Source organism: Anarhichas minor, unplaced genomic scaffold (assembly GCF_050575085.1).
Source record: "Anarhichas minor isolate MPS153535 unplaced genomic scaffold, ASM5057508v1 ptg000042l, whole genome shotgun sequence".
Lineage (NCBI taxonomy): Eukaryota > Metazoa > Chordata > Actinopteri > Perciformes > Anarhichadidae > Anarhichas > Anarhichas minor.
This window is the reverse complement of record NW_027466488.1, coordinates 6,597,928-6,622,593: the sequence shown is the minus strand read 5'-3', so window position 1 is coordinate 6,622,593 and position 24,666 is coordinate 6,597,928. Positions and strand designations below refer to the sequence as shown.

Sequence of the window (24,666 nt, the reverse complement as noted above, 5' to 3'; positions counted from 1 at the left end):
CAGCACGCCAGCGGCTCGGCGGAGTACACCAGCTCTCCTCTCTTGTTCCGCACGGTCGCCCGCAGACCGTTACCTTTTCCCGGACTAACGAAACGCTCCAGCTTCGGTGGCATGGTCGGGCTTCCCGGTTTTCCCTCCACGTGAACTGAGCAGTGTTTACATCCGCAACGTAATAGACGCACACGGTGCGTCATGGCGTCACATAAACTTGCGCACCTTCGTCATTTTGATACTTGATGATACCACTTATACACTTTTACATAAGTAATGCTTTTAGGACCTTTACTTGTACTGCAGTAATTTCAGTTGGGTTGTTTCTGCTTTTACTTATACTTAATACTTATTCCACCACTAAAGGTACAATTAATGAATGTTATTCATAATTAAATGAAATTAGGTTATCTTACACCTTTAGTATTTAGCCATGAATATTGAATACAAACATCCTCTTCCATCTGATCTCAATGAATACTAATCACATTTCAATGTTTTCATCAAACTGATATTTGATATTACAATAAATTAATTCCCGAACCCTCACACTTTATTTCAGTCAATGTGAACAGTATTATTTTGAAGAAAATTCTCGCTATCAATATCAATACCCTAAATGGCCAAAGAATAAACGATTATAATTAGTTTTAAGTAGGTAACTGGCAACATAAAACGAAGAATGAACAAACACTTGGTTTACAGTTGATTTAATATCATCTAATGGTAATGGTATATCTAAATGTATGTTAGCTCAGACTCATAAAGTGGGTTTATTTCCCAGCAAATGTAAACATGCATCCTGTGTCAGAGAAGACTTATTATACTATTGAGATACATGGAAATGAACAGCAGGACGTTTTATTATATTCACAATATAAGTGTGTGACCACAGTCCTTGAAAGTTTTAATCTATTCATTACGTCCTCCATGTTGCTTTGGATTAGCACATTGCCTGTACATAAAAGGGATTTTTTTTCTCTGAAGATCAAACTTGAAAACCATGAAAGTGGTCACAGCAAATCAACTCGGCTACTGTTCGTAAGGCATGAGTCTTTTCTGCGAAATTATGTCATCCCAACTAAATGTATTGCTACTAGTTTTCACATAAAGTTCAAAATGTCTGAATACGATACCAGTATTGTTGCAGAACAGACAGATTGGAGACTCGCAAACAACTTTTTTTCAATGGCTTTAACGGGAGACATAACAGGGAAGAAAATAAATAAAACTCATCTCCTTATTACAATCTTTAAGAACAAAGAGAAAGAGTTCATCAAACTATTCATAAAACACCTTTCTTCAGGCTCATAATAGTGGTACATAGTACTGATTCATACACAAAGAACATGACTTTATATTCATTCATTTCTGAATGTTCTTTAAAAAACAATTGGGCAAACAAATGAAAATATATCCAACGCTTACATTTAGATGAGTCATGAATATTTTAACTGATTATTGATTACTAAAAATTTATGAAAAATAAACAACCCAGATGTTGTTATTCAGAGGAGTTAGATTATAGAAAAGGAAATTCAATTCTCTGTCAAAACAATGATGAAACAAGATGAAAAAGCTATCCGATGTATAACGACAATAATCACAAAGCACAGAAAACAAATGCACCCTTTTGTTCTTAACCACCTGCACTAGACATCCCTCGTATTATAAATTATTAAAATCATCTAGAAGATTAAATATGAGGTTTTCTGAGTGACGGTCATCTGAACCAGCCAGACGACATGTGCAAATAAAAACAAGAATCAATCTACTACACATTACATCCCGGGAGACCTCATATCTCAAACAAACGCTCAGGTTTTTGTTTTGTAAGTGACACACCATGAGAGAAAGACAACATGGTTTCATCTTAAACTATTATAAATGCATAATTAAGACACTTGAATCTCTCCTCTTTAAATTAGTTTTTTGTCTTTACATCCTGACAATTAAGACCTTTGTGAGATATGTGGTTTCATGGCATCCAAAGGAAAGATAATCAACAGGACAACAAACATTGCAACATGTTGAAATGACACATATAAAGTATGGATGCCTGAGGAGGCAAAAAAGTGAGTTTAAGCAGTAAAACAACCCAAGTAGTTTGCTTTCAAATGACTAGAAATAAGAGTTAAAGCACTGATGTGAGAATAAAGTATTGGTTTCATGGACAAAGTGTTAGCCTCTTTCTAGGACAGTCTTTTCTCCGTCTCATTAGGAAATCAGTTCTTCACCCACAAAAAGTACTTATTTCTCCATCAAACCAGGACTCCGCAGACGTAACACATTACACACGTTTAAACAGAAATGGCAAATGAGTCTTTAAGGAGACCAGGTGGTGGCAAAGAATTTTCTTGGAAAAAACAAAAAGGGGTAAACACCGACTATCACACACTGAGGGTGACGCCCACAATCCCCAAGAACAGCAAACACACAGGCAGACAGAGCTTCAAATGATCCCATCGACATCAAGGCCCGTACTGATATAGAGCACACTGAATAAGTATTGGTTCCTAAACTAATTGTACAATTCTCATGTATCTTTTTTTCACAGAAATATTCCATACTTAGCCAGACCCGCTTAAGAGTTGAGTATTTTCTGTTCCAGGTTATCTGTGCATAACTGATGTTCATTGGCATGAACTTTTCACGATGAACCTGAAAACAGTTTGTGGATATGAATATATTTAGTTTTTAATCTAATCATGTAAAGTCTACGTTTAGTCCAGAACCAACCCAACAACTCCTGTAGAAATATTGCAATATCTTTTTTTTTTAAATCGTACCAGTCGTATGTGCAACATGTTAAACATTCTTCTGACAATATCAACAGAGGTGCACTGTGTTCCTGTACATTTTGCATATGCTACACAAAGCTACGTCTACCTCATTGAACACCATAAAGGGGTAGTTTGGACTTTTTAGTCTCCAGTGGCAGCCATGTCAGCTCACTGCAAAAAGTTGTACAGAAAAGGGCAGCGACACTCGTGTCAAATTCGGATAATACACAAATGCCCCACAAGTGACACAAAGCGAAGTTTAACATTATACTCCAAACATTCATTCAAAGGTTGATTAAGACATAATGAGTTCATTCCAAGTAGAAAACCACAGAATGGTATATTCATTGTAAAATTTCATTTGTGATTTTAAAAAGTCAACAATAAAAGCAACACTAGTAGTTGCAGCAGTTTGTAAAATCCCCATTGAGCCACTACCCATGTGTGCAGTGTGTGTAGAGAGCATCTCTGTGCCCCCCCCAGTTAACAAACTATACATTATACTTCCGTTTTTCTTTTTTTACAGCCTTTATTATTTAGTTCTTATTCTTAAATTAGGGAGTCGAGTCTCAGAAAAGTCAGTGAGAGCTTGTATCCAGTCACGGGGGATTTATCTGCCAGTGACTTTAGAAGCTTCACTGGCTGACGGTGAACATGTGTGCGGAGACAGCGCTCAGCTAGTTCAACAGGACACTTGAGTGTCACATTGAGAATTTATAACCTATTTAATCTGGAGAGGGTAGAGCGAAGTGTGGGTCACTTCTTCCTCTGCTATTATACAGTCTCCATTCTCCAGTTATCCTCTTTCTCTCTCTCTGTTCTACTTTCCCTTTCAAACTAGTGTTGTAAAGGACATCTGACCTATGACTTTTAGGCTCAATGAACCCTGGGATTGGATTCAAAGAGCATTAAAAATGCAGTAGAGCAGGCTTACAAATGCCAACCGCATCTGATAAAACTGTTTAGCCAATTAGGCAGCATAATAGCCACTTGCTCCACATAGCGGCAGGGACTGTAGTAGCTGCCCGGCACCATTACCTCATGGAACATTGTCCCAGGAAGTAGCAGGGACTGCCGGAGCCTACAGTGATAAACAGTAAGGCCAGTGGCTCCACAATGTTGACAAACTGCATGCCGCTATGAGCCGGGAGCAAACCAATGTTGGATTCGAGTTATCCCGCTCTGTATCTGGCCAACGTAGAAGTCTGCATTTCTGGAGAAGTCCTGACAGACTGAGGAGTGGGCATCTCCCAGGGCACAGTACAGAGCGGTGCCACCGACACTGATCACTACAGTAACCAGACAAAGCAGGAAGAGAAGCAGGCAGGAGTCTCCACCGCCGACATCTACAGAGAAAGAGAGGCAGAGGGAGAGATGTAGTTGGATGGAAGTTAAAGAGCATTAGATTAATAGTAAAGACTAGAGAAATTCATCTACTATTTTTGACAATAACGTTGTCGCAAATTAGCTCACTTATAATGAGTCAATACATTAGTTCATGTTCCATGTTTATGGAGAGATACGAATCTCTGACTCGTAGGCAATAAACACACAAACACACCCTGCTCATAGCCATCATCAGGGACTTTGAAGCGGACACGTCTTTTGGCAGGGAGTTCGTCAGGTCGGGTCTCAGAGCTGGCAGACACACTCATGTTGTCCACACAAACGCGCCGCTTCTTCAATATGGAGACAAGGCCAGAAGCAGGGGATATCTGACAATCAAAAACAACAACAACAAACAAACAATGAGATGTTAGAATGCATAGACACATACATCCACATAGCAGAATCTCTTCTTCCCTCTAATTTATTCAAAAATACAGTTTGATCCGTCTTTTCATCTTCATACACAAACGTAGTGTATGTGTTTTATAAAGGGTGCACTTCACCAGCCATGTCCACCAGGTGTCAGTATGTCTCGCAGTCAGCCATATTCAACTTTAAATCTCACTATCAACACTCCCTCCAACAGATTCGCTGTTGGATATATACCAGGGGTATTCAATTAAAATTCACCGAGGTCCACTTCGAGAGAATTTCCACACGCAAAGGTCCGGAACATCACAATAATGTCTAACTTGCGCAGTGATTTAGTACCATATGTATTGAAGTAGCCGAACAGTTGTATTACCGTCTGTATGTAGTCAACAACTGGCTGTCAAATAAATGATAGAAAGTGCAATTGAATAATATCTCAACAATATTTGTCAGTTTTCAAATTGAACTGGATGAATTATAATTAATAATCAAATACATGAATTTAAAGAAATTAAAATATGGACTGGATTAAAGAATAAGTGACATAACAGAAAGCTTTTAAAAATGGTGCATCTTAAAATAAAGTACTGAATTGACCTGCAGCTTTAAATTCAGTTCATTCAGGTGTGAAGTCGTGTCACCCAAAAAAGCCACAATATTATATTCTTATCTTCTAAAGAGACATTTGTGTGCAGGGACTTTATCCGTGGTTATTGAAACCACTTGTTTCAGCTCTATTCCTCTCAGTCATAAATACGTCTCTATAAGTAGTATAGCATGTCGAATAAAGTCAGAGTATATTATCTCAAAAAAGTCATAAAAACGTGATAGTATAGTACATCGTAAAAAGTCATAGCAGTAAAATGCAAATTGTGTAATCTCTCCTTCCAATCAGAGCAGTGAAAGGTGTCACGTAAACAAAAAATAATTAATAGAAAGACTTATTATTATTTGTCTTAACTATTATCCACCAAATAATTCAGTTCAAAACCGTTTTAAGGTCTTAAATCCATCAACTGACTAATTCCCAAACTCAGGTGCAGGTGAGATTTGGGTGTGGCTATAGTACCACACAGTACACGGGATGCACTATATTAGCATTTAAATATGAATTTGCTTAACAATGTTAAACGGATCATTTGTGGAGTTACTTGCAACAGCTTAAACTTTTGTTGCGACTTGTTGCATGTATGATTTAAAATATCTGCAATCTGCAAAGCAATAGACACATTTGTTTTTGTAATATAGTGTTACTTCATTACTGCTAATGGCTCATAATGTGTGGAGTTTTGTGAAAACTGCACCATGGAAAACATGGTGAACGCTGGACTAGCAAATAGTGAATTCATAAAAGAATTCTAAAAAGAAGGAACTTGTGTGGTGTGCCAGCGCTCCAAGGTGCACCTTCACACAAAGACCCCATTAGCACAGTTCTCGGTTCGATCACGTGAATGTGGACTTGGTAGGAACTTTGCCCCCATCCTGTGGTTTTACACATCTCCTCACAATGGTAGACTGGACCCTGGACCACTGGACCCTGGACCCTGGACCTTCCTCCTGCCATGGCCCTGCTGACTCCCACTGTTAATATCTTTTTTATAATTACTCACATTACTATTTTTATCACCAATAATGCTCATTACTAACTTTGCTTATTCACCGGAGTCTCTGTGCTTTCTCTCCTCACAGGTTTCCATGGATCCTGGTGATACCTGGACCCTGGTCTTGCCTCCTGCCGTGGTTCTGTCATATGCACTGAATGTGTTGTAACTCTGTAAATGTTGTTCATTCTGTTCACATCTGTTGCACTTCTGTCCATCCTGGGAGAGGGATCCCTCCTCTGTTGCTCTCCCTAAGGTCTCTCCCTCTTTTCTCCCTGTTAAAGGGGGTGTTTGGGGGAGTTTTTCCTGTTCCGATGTGAGGGTCCTGGGACAGAGGATGTGTACAGATTGTAAAGCCCTCTGAGGCAAATTTGTGATTCGTGATTTTGGGCTATACAAAAATAAATTGAATTGAATTAAACCTGTCCCTGCTGTTTTCAACAACTCCACAGAAGACACCTGGACAGCTCTGAGGCAGACCGTCAGATTTCACTCTGACAACGTAGCATGGCGCTAATTTCTTATAACGATATTTCATTTTATTTCATTCGATTGTGGTCAGGCTTCCTGGGGGGCTCCCAACCCATCTTAGTTATGCTGGGATGTGAACTTCTGTTGACGTGAAGGTCTACCACAGGAGTATTCAATTAAAACTCCAAAAGGTGCAGATTGAGAAAATCTCCTCGTGCAAAGGTCCGGATCATTACAATAATATCTAATTTGCGCTATTTAGTGCCATGTATATAGTAACAACGTATGTGTGTAGTCAACAACTGCCAAATCAAATAAAGAAAGTACACATCACTTATATTTTAACAATTATTATTCTCAGTTTTCAAATTTAACTGGATGGATTATAAATAATACATAGAAATACATAAATAAATGTTTTCTCATTTCAAGTAAAATAAGGTCTCCATCTAAAAATAAAATACACAAAAGAGAACTTTTGAAAATCATGCATCTTAAAAGAAAGTGCTTGATTTTAGAAAAATGAATGAAAATGAAAAAGGAAAGAGTTTGGCTGGAGTTAACTTATTTCTTCTGTTTTGTTAAATCCATTTCACATCATAACAGTCTCAGTCAACTTTATAATAAACTATCTCTACACATCTCAGCATCTTGCCCTCAGTTCAGACTGGAGTGTTTGCTCAAAAGAGTTATGTTTGGTCTCGTGGTGGCGTTACACATCGGTGCGTTTAATATCTGATAATATTTAGTATCTGAACACATGAGGCAGAGTGGTTTAGTAGCGCCAGCAGGAAGAATGAACAAATAAGAGTCCGTCCATTCTTTGTTAAAAGCTCTGTTTTCGAGGTCCACTCGCCGTGTGAAACTGCCTCTCCCACTGCTCTCTCTCTCCCCGTCTCACGACTCACGATGCATTTTGGAATACACATATTCGATTGGCTGAGTAGCATCACGTGAGATGATTTACAACTCGTGTAGCCTAATTGGTCGGTGCGTTTCCTGGACTGCTGACCGAGAGCCGTAAAGGCTAGAAAAGCTGCGCAGGTTAAAATAGAAGCGCTCCGCCAAAATGTATAATTCTCAATTATCCATCAGTTATACGTCCGGGCCCGGATAGGACAGGGTCTGGGTCCGGACCGCGGTCTGCCTATTAGTGACCCCTGATATATACACAGTCAGTATATACACAGTCAGTATATACACACTCAGTATATACACACTCAGTATATACACACTCAGTATATACACACTCAGTATATACACACTCAGTATATACACACTCAGTATATACACACTCAGTATATATACACTCAGTATATAGTCATGCGGTATCAGGCACGGCTTCTGGATGAGAAAGGTTGCATATTAGACCTCCAACCATCATTTCACACTCAACGCAAAAGAGCTGAAAAAATATACAAACGATTGCAAATGAACTTTGCACAAAGTGTAACCTACCAAGGCCAGGCAGAGAGCTTGTCTTATTTTGCAATACTTCAGCTTAACTTTACAACATGTAGTCATAACGTAGTCACCCACCTGCTGCCTGACACAGAAACACTATCAACCAATTTTGTCCAAAATCAAGTCATCTGAAAACATGTGCAGAGCTGAATAACAAATGTTACAACTGAATGACTGATCACAGATTAGTACTAACTTCTATATTGGGGACTAAACTTAGTTTATGAACCTTTAAATTGGAAGCAGATGTGAGAATTTCTTTGTGCTATGAGTCCAATATTTTTAAAAGCTTATTAAGTCTGTAGTAAAAAATGCATCCAGACACAATACGCACCCAGTTTATAGTTAGTTTCCTCATAATTTGATACGTTTCTGTTCTGCACATTCAGCAGACCCATCCCAACCCAAAATGTCCTGCTACGTCCAAAAGCTAGAGGTACCACTGCTTAAAAAACATCTCCCTGGCTGCTCTGCATCCTGTCTTTGATAAAAGCAGGCCACTCCTCCGGTTACCATTGTGCCTCAGTTCTCTCCGTCTCTGCTCCATGTAAACATCTCTATCATTGATGTCTCTCCCTCTTCCCGTCTTTCACAGAGATTTAACTATGAAAATTAGTCAGAAACCAGTACATGAGCAAAAGCCAACCAATGACACAATCAATGTTGAATTACTGTAAAATAGAAGCTTTAATAGATATAGATGTTAAACCTGATTGAGGAACCCGTTAGGGATGGCCGGTGTCCATTGCCAAAGGCCGACAGTCATCGACTGAGTGCCACTCTGGCCGTTACTTATTCCCAAAAGTAAGTTAAAACGAATCGAAAGGAAAAGAAAATGTTTATTTTATTGGATTAATAACACAGTAATCCTGCTTGATGCTAAAATTGCAGGTGCATGACACATTGCGTGACATTACCAGTTCTCTACTTTTCTCTAAATGTCTAATTCTATCGGTATAAAAGGTTTAAATGTCTGCATATCTACAAAACAAATCCGTAGTCTGAGGTTTCCCGGTAATGGCTACGTAATACCATTAGGACTGCCAAAAATACCCAACACATTAAATCAATGTAACATAACTTGCTAAACAAATGAGAAGTCTGACAAGGTTACTCTCCCTTACTCATCCACAGCAAAGAATGATAGTGTACACACCTGCTCTACAGTGATGTGTTTAGCCATGTCGTCCAGTGAGGAAGCTTCTTTGACGATGTCAACTTGCTCTACTTCGTCGTCGTACTCCTCCTCCTCTTCTTCCTCCTCCTCATAGTCTTCCTCCTCTTTCACCTCTTCACTCTGCTCCTGCTCCTGCATGTGAGCCTCCTGAGGAAGGGGGGCCTCCTGGTGCAGGCAGGTTTTAGCGCTCTCCTGCAGTGATAATGAAGTGCAGTTATAAATTGCATAACAATATAGAGCAATGGAGACAGTAATACAATTTGTCGGTCTCTATTTCGGATTGAAGCCATTAAAAGCTACGTATGTTAGTGAAAGCTGTTAAATGAAGGGACGGTTGTTGTTTTTAAGGAAGTGATACATTTTATTTATTAGCAATAGCAACAATGGTTTAAAACATATAGAGGAACTAAGTAGTTAGCATGAGCTGTAATAACCATCATGGCTCAAAAGCCTGAAGCAATGCTAACCTAATAAACAGAAGAAAACAAATATGATTTAGGATACGGGTCCTGACACACTTTAACTGGCAAGTCATTTCAGGAAAAACAAACAAACTAAACAAACAAACTAGGAACTCACAGTCAACGTAAATAACAGACTTTATAACATTATTGCATTTCTTTCTAAATTCTGATATGTACCTGGTTCTCCTCATGTAGCTTCTCCTCAGCTAGGGCCTCCTGTTGCAGTTGTTGTTGCTCCACATCTGCCCCACTGGTCAGAGTCTCCACTGGGAGAGCTTTGTGACACAGAGCAGAGTCTTTTTCCTTCTTCCTCTCCTCCTCTTCTTCCTCCTCTCCCTCATCTTCCATCTCCAAAGCCTCGGCTGCCTCCTCCACCTCCCTCTCTTCTTCGTCCCCTTTTGCCTCCTTTTCCTGTGTGGGACCTAAATCTCCTCCCTGCTGCTCTGCGGGTTTGGACTGAACTATTTCTCCAGCTGTAGAGGGGTGTCCTCCATTTCCTCTGACTGAAGTGGTGTATTCTACCCCTCCTTCTGCCACTCCTCCCTCTCTGTTGCTGCCGTGCTTGTCAGTCAGCTGATCTCCAAGGAAACAGACCCTGCCCTCTACTTCCCTGAGTGGGTCTGACCGTCTGTCCTTTTCTGAAATCTCAGGGGAATAAAGCCCATCAGTCAAATCAATGGAAGGGATCACTGGATGGCTGCTCTGATAACGCGAGGGGTCTTGAGCTCTCTGCTCCATCCCTTCGTCAACCTGATGGACTGGATGAAAAAGAGACACAGAGAGTAGAAAAGGAGAGTGTGTTGTTTTTGAAGCCATTAGTCCATGTGGGCCTTCCTCTCCTAGTTGATGTCACTAGAATCATCAATGAATGGTCTACATTGACAGTGATTTCATTGCTATATGCAGGGAGAACTGCTCTCAAATACAAACCCAAGGGGCTCAACAGACCGACATAAAACCTTAAAAAACATCTTTTCAGCAGTTACACTTAAAAAGTGTACATTGCATTGGGAGCTGCTTGCATCTCATTTTCCATGTATTCATTTCTTGAAACTTGTGTATGTATCAGTCTTAGATTTTCTTAAAGGTGCAAGATCCGAGATGACTGCCTGTCAACGGACTCAACATGGTGTCGGCGAGCCGGCGGCTCACAGCCAACGGTGCAAAATAATCTTTCCGCAAACTTTTAAAATACACATTAAACCACAGCAAGGTGTCCACAAATGCTACATGTGGCACACAAACAAACACAAAGCAGACAGTATGTCTAGAGTGGAACCCAGCAAAGTAAACAAGGTAAGTCTGGGCAACACTGAAGTGTCAAGTACACCCTTAAAGTCAAATTATATGTGATAATCAGAGTATACAGAAGTGTGTCAATGCTATTGTGTTGACAAAACATGTTTATTTTGTCTTTTAGCGAGACCCTTGAGTCAGTATGGAGAGCAGCACCACCAGTGAACAGGTACAAGTTTTCTTGATCCGATAACAAGTCCATCAGCCATCCCAATGTTTAGAGCCATATGGAGGAGATTCCTCAATCATACATTAGTTCTGAATTCCGTATAGAGCTCATTTAAGGTCCACTTACTAACGGTTTCTGAAACGTTCAACTTAAATCAGGATATGCGGCCGAAGACTCTTTTCGGTTGGAAGCTAAGTAAAGCCAGTAAGTGGACTTCCTACTTTGACATTAATCCACCTACTCACTCACCTGAAGTACACAAAGGCAGTGCACCACCTTCTTCAAACGTAGGCCTCAAAAGGTCCAGAGATGCACACTGTACACACACAAATAAATATATGTAGTACATGTACATACACTACAGTTTAGTAATTATTTAAAATTGTATCCAATTGGGTACACGCACACTAAACTAACAAGTGTACACCCTTTACACAGAATAGAGATTTTAACAAGACATCAGTGAGTCACTTGAAATGCAAACACACATTCATTCTGCCTTCATCTTATATGTATGTACATTCACACCAAAATGATGAATGTCTTACCACAGCATCTCCGGCTCCTGGTCTATGAACAGAAGAGAGAGAGAGAGACGGAGTGAGATGGTGAACGTATTGAAGGTCTGTTCTTGGTTTGAAGAAGTGAGAGATGGGTGACCCTGCTCTACTCTTTTCAACCTAATATTAGCTCGAACACATTTCCCTGGCTACTACAACACGTGTGTGTGTGTGTGTGTGTGTGTGTGATTGTGCGTGCATGAGTTAAGAGAAGTGAAACCTTAGCAGCGTGATGGCTCAAATGTCTGAAAGTGCAGCAGCAGCAGCAGAGGGCCATATGTTTAAACTATCACTGTAGAGCTCACCACACACAAAGATATACATGCTTATAGACAGTCAGGCAAAAAAAAACACACACACACACACACACACACACACACACACACACACACACACACACACACACACACACACACACACACACACACACACACACACACACACACACACACACACACACACACACACACACACACACACACACACACACACACACACACACACACACACACATTAAGCAGGTGTGTATGGTTTGAGAAAGTGTGTTGTCTATCTGACACTTCTTATTAAATATTGAAAAATGTCAAGGTGGGCTTCCCTCGACTAATTTGTTACACTTGCATGAGCACACTCCACAACAGACACACGTCACATTGATATTGATATTGATACACTTATACTCTGACTCCCAATATGTTGGACTGGTTTGTGGTTTTTAAAATATGTCCCCCAACCTTTTAGTAATCGAACAAGATGAAGCACATATTGCTCTCCTCTTGTGGTTTTTGTTTTATCTTACCAGCACCAAAAAAGTTGTTTTACTGCATCATTTAGTTTGGTTATTTTTGTCCTTCTTTCTTGGCACCTTCACCGCGGTCTGACTTTTCAAGTTAGTTTGGAGTCAGATAATGAAATCACGTCAAATTTGACACGGTCATATGAATGTGTTCAAATTTAGTTTGCTTGTCTAGCGCTCTGCCCAGTTCAGTGTCCTCTACCTGGCAACCCTCGTGAGCTTTGAATCTGGGGAGAAGGGCGAAGACAGACAACTCTCTCCAATATTTTTTGAATTTGGCCTGCAGTATCCATTTAAAACAGTGGCCATCAGTGTTACATATTCTTCCTTCAGATATGAGGAAACTATGAAAATTGTAATGTAAATTGAGCTTATGTTCCCATTAATTTTCCCCAAACATGTACACTAAAATAACTTGTTCATTTAATATATGAGAGTAGTCAAATGAAGACATGTTCAGTCTGTAACAATGTAATTTGTGCTGACTTTCCCACTACAGTTATGTACAGCAGAACTACTTATGTCATAGTCAGGGACAGTTTGAACAGAAATTCATTGCTGCCAACACATTTTTATCACATTAGGACTTCTTTACTAATAGTTTTATTTGGTATATAAAATGTGAGAAAATATTGCTGAAATACGAGTTTTCCTACAACCTTTTTGGATCCAGCTCCAGCTCCTACAGACAAAATCTAGCCAGCAGCTGGCCGGGTTTTCCTAATGGATGGTCCACTTGATCGCAGTGTTTTACGGTGCCGTTGCGCTGTGCTGCTCTGTCTCGTCTGTCTGTGCGCCGTCAGAGACCTCTTATAAATTTTCACCGCATGACAAAATGAACGTGTGCCGGGAGAGTGTGTGAAAAGTGTCAATAGAATGAGTCTCACGGACAATGCGTAACAGTTGTGTGCACCGATGCATGTAGAGCTGAGAATTATATGCACACCTCAAATTTTCCGTGCACTACTGTGCAAATGCACATGGTATTGTGAGCCATTCACACACACACACACACACACACACACACACACTGACCGACTGTGCGTCCGGCAGATGTTTTTTAGAGTGTCCAGATGTTGGGTTGCCAGGTCGAAGAAAGAACTTCTAGACTGACTCTCTGAGAGACATGGAGAGAGACAGAGACACAGGGAGTTAAAAGCATTGTTACAACTATGAGGTAGCCTTTCAAAGCTAGGCCCCCCTTGTAAGCAATACAATTATAAATGCAACATAGGTCAATAATCCTGAATGTTTCCTGATGGAATCTAAATTATATGATCACTAAATATTAAATATACATTATTGGGATCTAATGGACGAGACGCAGAGGCTGCAGGTATATTGTTGAGTAGTTTTGTGCTCGATAGCTGTGCATGTGGGCAAATACAATGACAAGGATGATATTCAGTAACATGTAAAGCCCATGTGCAGCTGTTATTTAGTACACAAATTATTTACTTTACAAATGATTGTATGTACTGCATTGTGATATGTGAATATCACCGATTCCTTACTGTAAGACACCTTCGTCTTTACCTTCTATTTTTAGAGACGTCCAAATCCCAATAAATTATATATATATATATATATATATATATATATATATATATATATATATATATATATATATATACACACACACACACACACAATTTTACCATTATGCATTTATCTTACAAATACAACAATAAGTATTTTGTTACAAAACTATACACTAAGATTGTGTATACATGCATCCGATGCAGGTGTGCAGGTATGTTACCCCACTGTTCTTGTAGTTCATTCAGGTTGTCCAATACTCTCTGGTGATAGAGTCTCTCTAGCTGGATGCACCATAATGCCCGCTGGTCTGAACATCAAAGGTTAAGAGAAACATAAATACAAACACACACACAGAGTACAAAAAGCCCTACAGGGTACGGTTTGCTTTAAAAAAAATAAAAAATAAAAAGAACATCAACTCTAAAAAAAAAAAAAACTATTTTAGGGAGGCAGGAGGAGGGGGGGGGGGGGGGGGGGGGGGTTTGGGGGGAGGCCAGAGATAAAGGGAAAAGCACTCCAGGATGCAGTCTCTCATGTTTATGGATATGAGCAGCGAGAACACAATCCGTCTTTGGCATGGCTAAATGCTCTCTCTCTCTCTAACTAACCCCCTATGCATGCATGACATAGCTAAGCTAGCTCTCCCTTCTCTTTGACTCTTTTGTTTCTTCCCTTCCACTGTGTCTCTTTCCTCTGATTAAATCTGTCAAAAACTCCAATTATTTTTCATGCTTGCTTTCTTGTATTTCTTCCTCCCTTATATCTTTATTGACTTTAAGTGTGTGAGTGTATTTTGTATAAGAGCGTCTCTTTCTGTGAGTGCGTCTGCAAAGAATTCAGGTTGTGTACGCACTATACAGAGACGATCAACATATCTATCTTCCCTCCGTATGTGTGTCTTCTTTCTGTCTGCCTCTCTACCTTGTGAGCATTTTGCATGAGCCAGATCAGCTACTGGTGCTTTTCCTCTCTCCGTTTCACCTTCTGTAATCACCCCTCTTCATGTTCTCCTTATCTATTCTCTCTCTCTCTCTCTCTCTCTGATCAGTGTTTTCTCTTATCCCCTTCTTTTTCAGCTTCTTTCCACTCTATTCTCCTCGGTCTATTCTATCTATTGCTCTCTTTTTTACCACACGTCTGTAAACTCTGAAGCTTTAAGTCACTCCAAATCCTCAGGCTCTTACTTCAGTGTGTGAAATAATACAGATGAGAAAACAGACAAGTAGTCAAAGAAAAATGCATAATTAAAAACAGCGAGGTTAGCACAGTTTGTGACCAAATCCAATACACACAGATACACACACCAACATAATACTAAGGATACAGTCTTTGTGAAGGACAAAGGCCTCGGCAATCTGCAGAGAGAGCGAGAGAGAGAGACATTACATCTTTAATAAAGTGCATACTCTAAAATCTTTTTTTTCATGCTTTTGTCAAATCAGTTATGTCACAGACGCTATCAGGAAAACAAGGTTGTCAAACCAGACTGAAACTATTCCTCAGGTAGAGTGATTCTTGACTCAGACACAAGATAAAACCAAAATCTGATCTGCCAAAGTACAAGACAACAGGTAGAAAAAACACCAATATAGAGCATAGAAACACCGCACTAACACAGCAATAACTGTCCCTAGCATTTAGGAGAGACAGAGTGAGAGTGAAAAGCAAGACACGTAGCAAGATACAAAAAAAACGAGAGACTATGACACTCTACCTCTCCTCAGCAAGTGTCGCTTTCATGCTGCTCAGCTGATCTCAGAACAAGAGAAGTGTGTGAGAGAGAGAGAGAGAGCAAGAGAGAGAGAGAGAGTGCAAGAGAGAGAGAGGGAGCAAGAGAGAGAGAGAGAGCAAGAGAGAGAGAGAGAGTGCAAGAGAGAGAGAGTGCAAGAGAGAGAGAGAGGGAGAGAGAGCAAGAGAACGAGAGAGAGAGCGAGAGAGAGAGAGCAAGAGAGAGAGCGAGAGAGAGAGAGCAAGAGAGAGAAAGAGAGAGAAAGAGAAAGAGAGAGCGAGCAAAAGAGAGTGAGCAAGAGAGAGCAAGAGAGAGAAAGAGAAAGAGAGAGCGAGCGCGAGCAAAAGAGAGAGAGAGAGAGAGAGAGAGAGAGAGAGAGAGAGAAGAGGAGTAGAGTAGGGAAGGCTCTTGCATTTCTAATGAAGAGAGGGGCGGTGACGACTGAATGACCTCTATAGGTAACTCTACTGACGCGGCTCAGAAACAAAGTTGGAAAGAGTTTAGAATTTGTCCTCATTCGTCCCAACAATGAGACTTCATATAGAGAGGAAATCGACAACCTTGCAGCGGTGCTCAGAGAACAATCTACTGCTCCGTGTCAGTAAAAATGCCAAGGAGCTGATTGTTGATTTTAGAAAAAAGTTGGCGAAGACGCAAACCCCTGTCTACATTAATAGAGTTGAGGTGGAGCAAGTTAGCAGCTTTAAGTTCCTAAGAATCAACATCACAAACAATGGTCATCATACATCTCCATCCTGGTGAAGAAAGCTCATAAACGGCTGCATTTCTTAGGAATACTTAAGAAGGCAAAATCGTGCCAAGTTCTTGTACATTACAAACTGGTATGGGGTGTGTACGGCACAGGACAGGAAGGCTCTACAGCGGGTGATTAAAACCGCCCAGAACATCATTAGCAACCGTCTACTGAGCATCGGTGAGGAGCCTGCGAAGAGCTAAGGAGATATTAAAAGACAATAACCACCCCAGCCACAACCTGTTCACCATGCTGCCCTCTGGAAAGAGATACTGAAGTATCACACTTCAAAACAGCTTCTTTCCTCTGGCTTTGAGACTCCTAAATGTATCCTCCACCCACGTTATAGAATATATATGTTATTGTTGTTTGTCTTCTTTCCTATGTAGCAAATTGTGATTAGAATCTAAATTTCGTTGTGCAACCCTGTCGTACAATGACAAATAAAAACCATGATAAAGCTCCCACATCGAAAAGAAGGACAGTCAGATTTTAAGATTCAAGATTGAAAAAAACAGCAGCATGCACAAATCTGTTCATCATCAGAGGTGATGTGTGCGTGGAACCCAACTGCTGTTTATATAATTCACTTACTGTAATCAATTAGTCCGCTTTCAGTGTAAACTTTGGTCTTTTTATTCATGACAACATATGGGGAAAAAAATTAAAACTACTGTCGTTTGATTTTTGTTATTTTACTCTCCACATTGATTTCATACGGTCTATTTTAATGCCTTTTAAAAATTTAGAAATGCACTAAATGCTGCGGCTTACTAGCCTATTTACAGTTCTGATGTTACAGGACGATGCATCTTAAGGCTATGGACAAATTATAATCTGAACAAAAGTAAGCTATATTTCATGTACAGTACTGTATCATAGTGTATTTGAATTATACACAGTACAGGGATTTAATTTGAGGCGGAATTAAAGAAAAATAAAGAAAAATAAATGGTTATAATAGTGCTTAGTTTGATAAAGGCATATGAGATCACTGAAAGAGATTTCCACTGTAATTGCTTTCGATGGTTGGGTAAGATTAGACCTGTTGTCGACCTACGTACTCTTTTTCTATAAAGAAGTGAAAAGTACATTTTCCTTAAAAAGCTAAAAGGACTCATTTTATTTTCATTTTGTGAAGAGACAAAAAAGTGTGTGTGTGTGTGGAGAAATTGCCTCTCATATACACACACACAACCCGTTTGCTTGTAAGAAAGCATAGCTCAGGTGTGCCTGGTGGAAGCATTTGTAAATCAAACTGACAGAAATATTCACACACCCTATAACATACATGTCCAGTCACGCAGGTCTGTGTGTGAGAGGGGAAGACTGAGAGTGTATGTTTTTTTATGTAGTGTGGATGTAGCTCATGTGTGCAGGAATGTGTTTATGTATAGACGCTGAAGTCACCCATGCCTTAGGGTACAAAGTGTCATTCCGATTATTGGGTTGAGTGGATAACAGTGATTTAATAACTAGTGTGAGAGCAAAATATAGAGACTAAAATGATATGAAAATAAATACAAAAAGAAACCGTTAAAGACTGAAGTAATTGTTAAGGTGAGTGACTGCCAGGATTGGTGGTGATACACAGCTTGTAGTATCTGACATACTATGCCAGAAGTAAGACAAGAAGAGTTACCTGGTGAAGGTACTGTGGAAGGTGAGTGTCATCTCCTCTTTGTGCCAACTCCTCCAGAGACTCCAGCAGGGCGGGGCTTGGAAGAGGCCCTGCGGCGCAGGTGGAGACTGAAAAACAAGTGGGCACTGGAGTGGAGGTAATGTGTTCCAAAATCGAGGTTATAGGTCCTGTGGTGGTAGTGGATTCTGTACCAGTAGTCGTGGGCCCTGGGGTGTTTGCTGTTGCACTCATAGGAGTGGAAGCAATGGAAGTGTTGAGCGTCGCGGTGCAAGCAGGCCCTGTAAATGTCTCTGCTGTTGAGGGAAACCCTCTTGCGCATGTGGGCCCATAGTTGAAGACAGAGTCTGTGGATGAGGTAAGATGTCCTGCAGTGAAGTCAGTATTTTTTGCTATCTTGTCTGTGGCTTCTGTGATACCTGTAGGCCCAGTAGTAGAATCTATAGGCCCTGTGGTGAAGGTGGGTCCCTGTGTAACGGAACCTGTGTTGGAGGCAACTAAGTCAGTGTTATGAGAGTCCACTTTGACATCAATCGGGCTCACTTCCACTTGACTGGCGGGATATGCAGTGTCTGGACTGACCACTGGAATGACAGGGGATGTGGGCTCTGGACTGGTCCCAGGGCTGAAAGGATACGGAGTCTCCAACAGACTGCCTACAGAGGAAAAGAAAGACAACGCCAAACAGAGAGAAGAAAGAAAGAATAACTATGACACAGTGAACGTGCTGAAACAGCATGAATCCAAAACAGCATGAATCCAAAACAGCTGTCTAAAGCTCCTGAAGACACAGGTGTGTGAGGGACTGTTACAATACAATACTGATGGTTATATTTGAGAAAACATTCAGAAGATTAAGTTGAATTAATAAATATAGTATGAAATGCAGCCAAACTTGCCAAAAGGTAATTTTTCATCTGTAGTCCCCATCAGAGCAACAACAAAAACAGGACATGCCATCTCAAAGTTTGAAAAGGACACAAAAAAAAGTAGTAGTGACATATATACATATAGAATTAAACTGCAAAAAAGCAGGATTGTAATGTTTAGTTGTCTGATGAACCTCTGACAGACCAGGCTGACTGGCTAAAGGCACTCTTCGGTAACACAATAGTGCGATCTCCTCTTATAGACCCCCAGGTGACAGGATTAGTGTTGGTTCTTCTGTGTGTATAAGCTAAGTGTCACCGAAGCTAAGGTATGGATGACTTTATCCATCTCAACTTAAAAGCTGATATTTTTTTAGAACTTGGCAGTGAGTGCTTTGATTTTTTTATCTAGTGTTTTAGTGCTTGTTTGTATAGTGATTCGAGTGGTTAGCTAATACTAAACTAAGCTAAGCCAATATCTTTCTTTTGATGGAATAGAGCTCTAGAAACCACAGAGCGCAACCGAGTAAAGTTTCACAATCTTTGTGCAATTAAATGAATACTCTCTGTAAGTGACTGGGGATGGTAAAATGAAGGACGTCGACATCGGTCAGTATTTATTGCATAACAAGCGTATCCTTCACGTCACCTGGTTCACTCGACCAGCTCACGCTTTGTGCCTGTTTTTGTCGATGTACGTGTGTGTGTGTGTGTGTACTTGGAGGAGCTCAGCTCGACAGAGAAGGTAGAGCAGATGCGAGCTGCAGCGTGATAATAAATTACACCAAAACATGAAAAAGTACTAATAACACAATAACCAGTAACATTGGTGCTTATCAATACTAAGATCTTTAATTATTTAGCAAAGTGGCCTGTTTAATACCGGATTTTGGAACGTTACCTTCAGATAACGTAAAATGCGAAAGGCTCTCGCTAGAGTCATTGTCCTCTCTGGGCTGCCGTAGAAACATGGCGGACTTAGCTTCAGGTGATTATAAACCGATTAAAAAATAGTTATGAATATTATATTCAATACCTGCCAATAAATCCCCGTAAATGTTACGCACTGTTCCTTTAAGCAAAAACTAAAAAAAATCAAAATGTGTGACTACAACTATCACATTTGTAAGTTTAACATGTTTTTGGCTGTAGTGTTGGAATTGGATGTTCATTATCATAAATGTGGCCTAACTTCTGTTACGGTGTGTGTTTTCTGTCCTCTACTAGATTATTCTTTACACCGACAATGAATCTACGTGTTATATGAAAGGGGTCGCTCCCAATGACAATCCTTGAAAATGATTGTGCAACTCTGCTCTGTGCATCTGTTAGCTTGTTGTGGTCTTCTGCTGCCCCCAAATGGCCATCAACAGTTGTGTGTGTGAAAGTGTATGTCTTTCATGCGTGTATGTTCCCGACCTGTCTCTGAATAGGAGGAATCAGTCATTGGAGTGTCGGGAGACTGGCAGCGAATTAGACAGCTTGATTCCTCTGATTCTTCCTCCTCTTCGTCTCCCTTCATCACCTCATCAATGTCTTCTTCTTCTTCTTCATCCTCCTCTCCGCCTCTTCCTGTGTATCCCTCCTTTCCGTGCTCCTCCTCCTCCTTCCCATTGTTGTTGACAGAGGTTTTTTGGGTGAGCCCTCCTCCCTTTTCCTTGTGTGGAGGAGCGAGGCTTTGAGTCTGTGCGAGCGCGTTAGTCTCGTTGAGATTTCGTGTTTGGGCAGCGAGAGTGTCAGGATTGGGAAGGTTATCACAGAGGTTGGCCCCGCCCACCTGAACCTGTGACATTGCTCTGTCCTCCCTCTCAAGCTGACCTGGAGATAAAATAAAGAATCAGGTGAAATGTCAATTGGTGTACTTAAACATGTTGAGCCTATACGTTGTGTTATTTAAAACACTCACCACCATGATCCATCTGGCACCCCCCTCACAACGGTTGAGCTCTGAGCATGAGGGTCTGCGCCGGCTACTAAACAAGCCCGTCTTCAAGCCTGCAGAGATAAAGAGAATGAGACAAAAGACAGGAACATTTCAATGACGGAAAGTATGAGAAAGACAGAGGAAGTCAATCTACACTCAGAGGAACGGGAGAGAGTGAAAGGGAGGAACACAAAACAAGTTTAGCAAGTTTAGTTGTATAAATGTAGCAGTCCTACCAACTCCATGTAGTATAATACTACAAATGTATTGATCACTAACACTTCAGATACAAACCTGACAATGCATTATATAGAAAACAACTGAAAACTCTGTACAAGTTCTGAACCTTTAAGACGCCACTGTACGGTGTGGCTGAAAGAGATGACATTTGTTAATATTAGTTTTCCTCCCCATCTAAAGCAAAGTAGTGTCCTGCAACTTATCTGTGAAGAACAATACCAGTCAGCATCTATTTGCTCACAAGAATAAATCTCGAAGGGACATTTAAATGTCAAATTGTAAGGATGTAAGTTTCCATAATCTTCTTAAAACAATTAAGTTTTTCAATACAAAAACCTTTTACAGACCCCCTAAACATTGAACACAGAGAGCAAGATAGTGAGAGGAAAGGAGAGAGAGAGAGAGAGAGAGAGAGAGAGAAATAACTATGATATGGGAAGAGCAAGAACAGTGACAATGTACAATGTGAACCAAGAATACAGAAGAACTGGTAAATACCGAAGGGAGACAAGTGGTAAAGTTATGAGATGCAATAAATTATATTGTCCATTTCTATTTACATATAGTAGGAAGACAGAATACTATGAACTACGATAGGAATGAGTCCTAAACCCTGAAGATGAATTAGCCTGATCCAGCAGTTGTTTCTTTGTTTCAAAGTCAATGGGTTTCTGTCTGGATGCCTAAAATAAGGTCCGTGGTTCACATAAACTGAAGAGATTTTAATGTTTTGCTCTACTAAAGAAAATACGTCAGCAAATGATCCCACAAGTCTTAAAAAAGGCAATTGCTAACAAGGACATAGGACTGCTAAACATTATTACTACAAACACTAGTGCTGCTTTAGCTCAGTGGGGGTGACGTGAAGTCACGCGACCGTGGTCTAGTTTGTTTCTAGCCTAACGTTATATTTTTACTTCTAGGGTTTGCATTTAAAGTTCAAACTTAATAAAATTTGTGTTAATTTGTAGAGATGATCTCGCTGAACAAAACGTTTAAGTATCATGAACCTGTGTTTGCCACAGATCTTATTCTGTGCACTAATCCAAAAGCCAATGGAAAGATTCCATGGGCTTTCTGTTGAGGTAACCAGTGCGATGCTATCTTCTGGGAAGGCCTATAAAAATGCATCATCCCTGCAGCACTCTATACAGTGCAATGCAGAACAACAACTCTACAAGCTACGGCCTCAGAAATGCTTATAGGTTAAATCAACATTTTTCCTGACACAGTGAAAAGTATAAGATTCTCAAAGATAGGATTTATTGCAGGGCGGTTCCAATGGGTTGCAGGAGGTTGTCAAACTGGTAAATCAGCGTACAGCACAAATCAGTATTGTGCAATAGCATGCTTTTTTTTTTACTTTACTGCCTTACTTATGTTCACAGTTAAGTCAGCAAGAAATTTAACAGAAAAACAGATTCAACCTCTGGATACCTAGACTGCCCAATACATACAACCTGTGTTCAGGTCAGTGAGACAACCATTAACAGCACGCACTGTATAACTAGTAGACCATCAATTTGAGATTTCTAGACTTTCACATACACATGAAGCAGTTTATTTTTATGTTTTCAAATGAAAAACAAAAATCTACTAATAGACCTATAATACACACACAGATGCCTGTGTCATAGCACTGACCGTGTCCCCTTATCCCTGGTTACAATATGCATGACCGGATCCATGGCCAACACTCCTTCACACATCCAACTGTTTTACTAACGTTGGTGATATTTTGACTCCAAAACCTCCACAAATACCCACATCCATTCCAGGCTAATGAAAGCCTATCTCAGAGGAATATCGCTGTCCTGGTTTCCCGCAGCACTAAGCTAATTGTTCTTCCTGTAAGCCTGTATTTCCCTCTGTAACACTCAACCAAAACATCTACAAAGGACAAACTCAACGAGCACAACTCTGATTACCTGTGTGCACATTATTATTAATACTCTTAGGGACAATCAGCACTGAGGACTGCTATCTCCAGAGGGAGGAGAGAACCTATGAGATGACATAATCATAGGCTTTGAGATACTAATGGAAGTATTGTATGAGAGGCTGTCTTGCAGTCTTCTTACTCCAAGCTCTTAATGTCCCTCTGGAGGGTAAAATGGTCCCAGCCTGTGACAAACAACTGTGACATTGAGACTTATGCAACGACGACCTGCAGTTTACACATATGGCTGTTACTGTACCGGTCATCTTTCTAATGCTTTGTGAGATGTATCTTTTTGTTTACAGTACAGTTTCCCTGAATGTCTCGCTCCCTCAGAGCCATCTGTCCATCCAACCATCCATCCTCTCCTCTTTATGTCTGCACCCTGCTCCACAGGGGACCATGAATAATGAAAGACAGAAGAAGGGACAAACAGAGTGGGACTTTAGCCATAAGGACAAACACAATGTGGAGGAAACAGATCCTGTCCTGTGAGAGGCCACTACAGACACTTGAGACAGCGAGCAGAGCTAAAAAAAAACAACGTGGCATCAACTGCCACTAATTGTCTTATGTTTTAACGTTAAGACGTTTTACAAATAAGCTAAACAAACTAAAAAAAATCCAGCAAGTTAGCAAATGAGACGTAAAATATATGCAGTAAATTGCACCCAATTGCCATTCAAAGAGGTGGGGCATTGTTGTTGGCCAAGTTACCAGTTTAGGCCAGCAATTAAGTCTCTAACGTTAGCTGTAGCTAACCAGTTCACATGTGTAACGTTAGTGACTAACCGGTTCAGGAACAAACGGTTTGTCTTAACATTATCCCCATGTTTATTTAGCGTTAACGATAGATGAAGATCCAATGTTAAAACGCAGACAAGTGACAGCAATTGCAACCATGACACAGATTCCGTAAACTGGTTACTAGCTAGCTAGCGTTAACTTTAATCAACCTATGGTTGGTAAACAAGCTAGAATTGAAACGTTACGTTAATAGTAAAATGCTTTACGTTACAGGAGATTAGCTCGGTCGCTATCGTTACGGCTCACGCGTAGTGTTGATTTCACGCTTTTGACAGGCTTGAACTGCTTCATCAAATTGAAAACGTTTGATTAGCAACAGCCGAAGTTGATGCCTATCCATTCATAACTAAACAGCGATACATAACGCTACGGCGACAGATCAGTTGCTGCTAGCTAACTGACGTGAGCTAGCCGAGCAATGCAGACACACATCTGTCCACAAGACCTTTAAAATACAACGTTACACCTCAGCTTGCTTTAGGTAAATGCGATAGCTTTCGAATCATTAGCAAAAAACCTAAACAACTTTTGAGACCCAAAACAGTAAAGCGGTACTTACGGCTGAACAGGCTGGTTGAATTGTAAAGGATCGCGCATCACCAGCTGCTGTGATGTTAATGAATGTAGGTGTTACCGACTGTCAGGGGTCGTTGCTGTCATCAGGCCTGCATCGGTGCTGTTGGTAGACAC

The 24,666-nt window shown here is 40.4% G+C and overlaps 1 protein-coding gene across 1 annotated transcript; it reads right to left on the bottom strand.

The window, feature by feature from the left end:
* Positions 1 to 1,341: 1,341 nt before the first annotated feature.
* Positions 1,342 to 24,666, bottom strand: cnsta (consortin, connexin sorting protein a). Its single transcript, XM_076110180.1, has 13 exons — positions 24,536 to 24,666; positions 20,973 to 21,061; positions 20,486 to 20,884; positions 18,201 to 18,853; positions 15,400 to 15,430; positions 14,296 to 14,382; positions 13,569 to 13,650; positions 11,726 to 11,747; positions 11,427 to 11,493; positions 9,890 to 10,470; positions 9,228 to 9,440; positions 4,336 to 4,489; positions 1,342 to 4,120 (listed from the first exon to the last, which is right to left on the bottom strand). The coding sequence occupies exons 2-13, from the start codon at positions 20,983 to 20,985 to the stop codon at positions 3,912 to 3,914; spliced, it is 2,511 nt and encodes an 836-aa protein (XP_075966295.1). The 5' UTR covers positions 20,986 to 21,061; positions 24,536 to 24,666; the 3' UTR covers positions 1,342 to 3,911.

Excerpts from the sequence above, each read along its gene's own strand:
- cnsta (XM_076110180.1), bottom strand. Across the intron at positions 11,494-11,725 it reads CAGGAGCCGGAGATGCTGTG|TGTGCATCTCTGGACCTTTT; the intron begins GTAAGACATTCA and ends GTGTGTGTACAG. Across the intron at positions 4,121-4,335 it reads TGATGATGGCTATGAGCAGG|ATGTCGGCGGTGGAGACTCC; the intron begins GTGTGTTTGTGT and ends CTTTCTCTGTAG.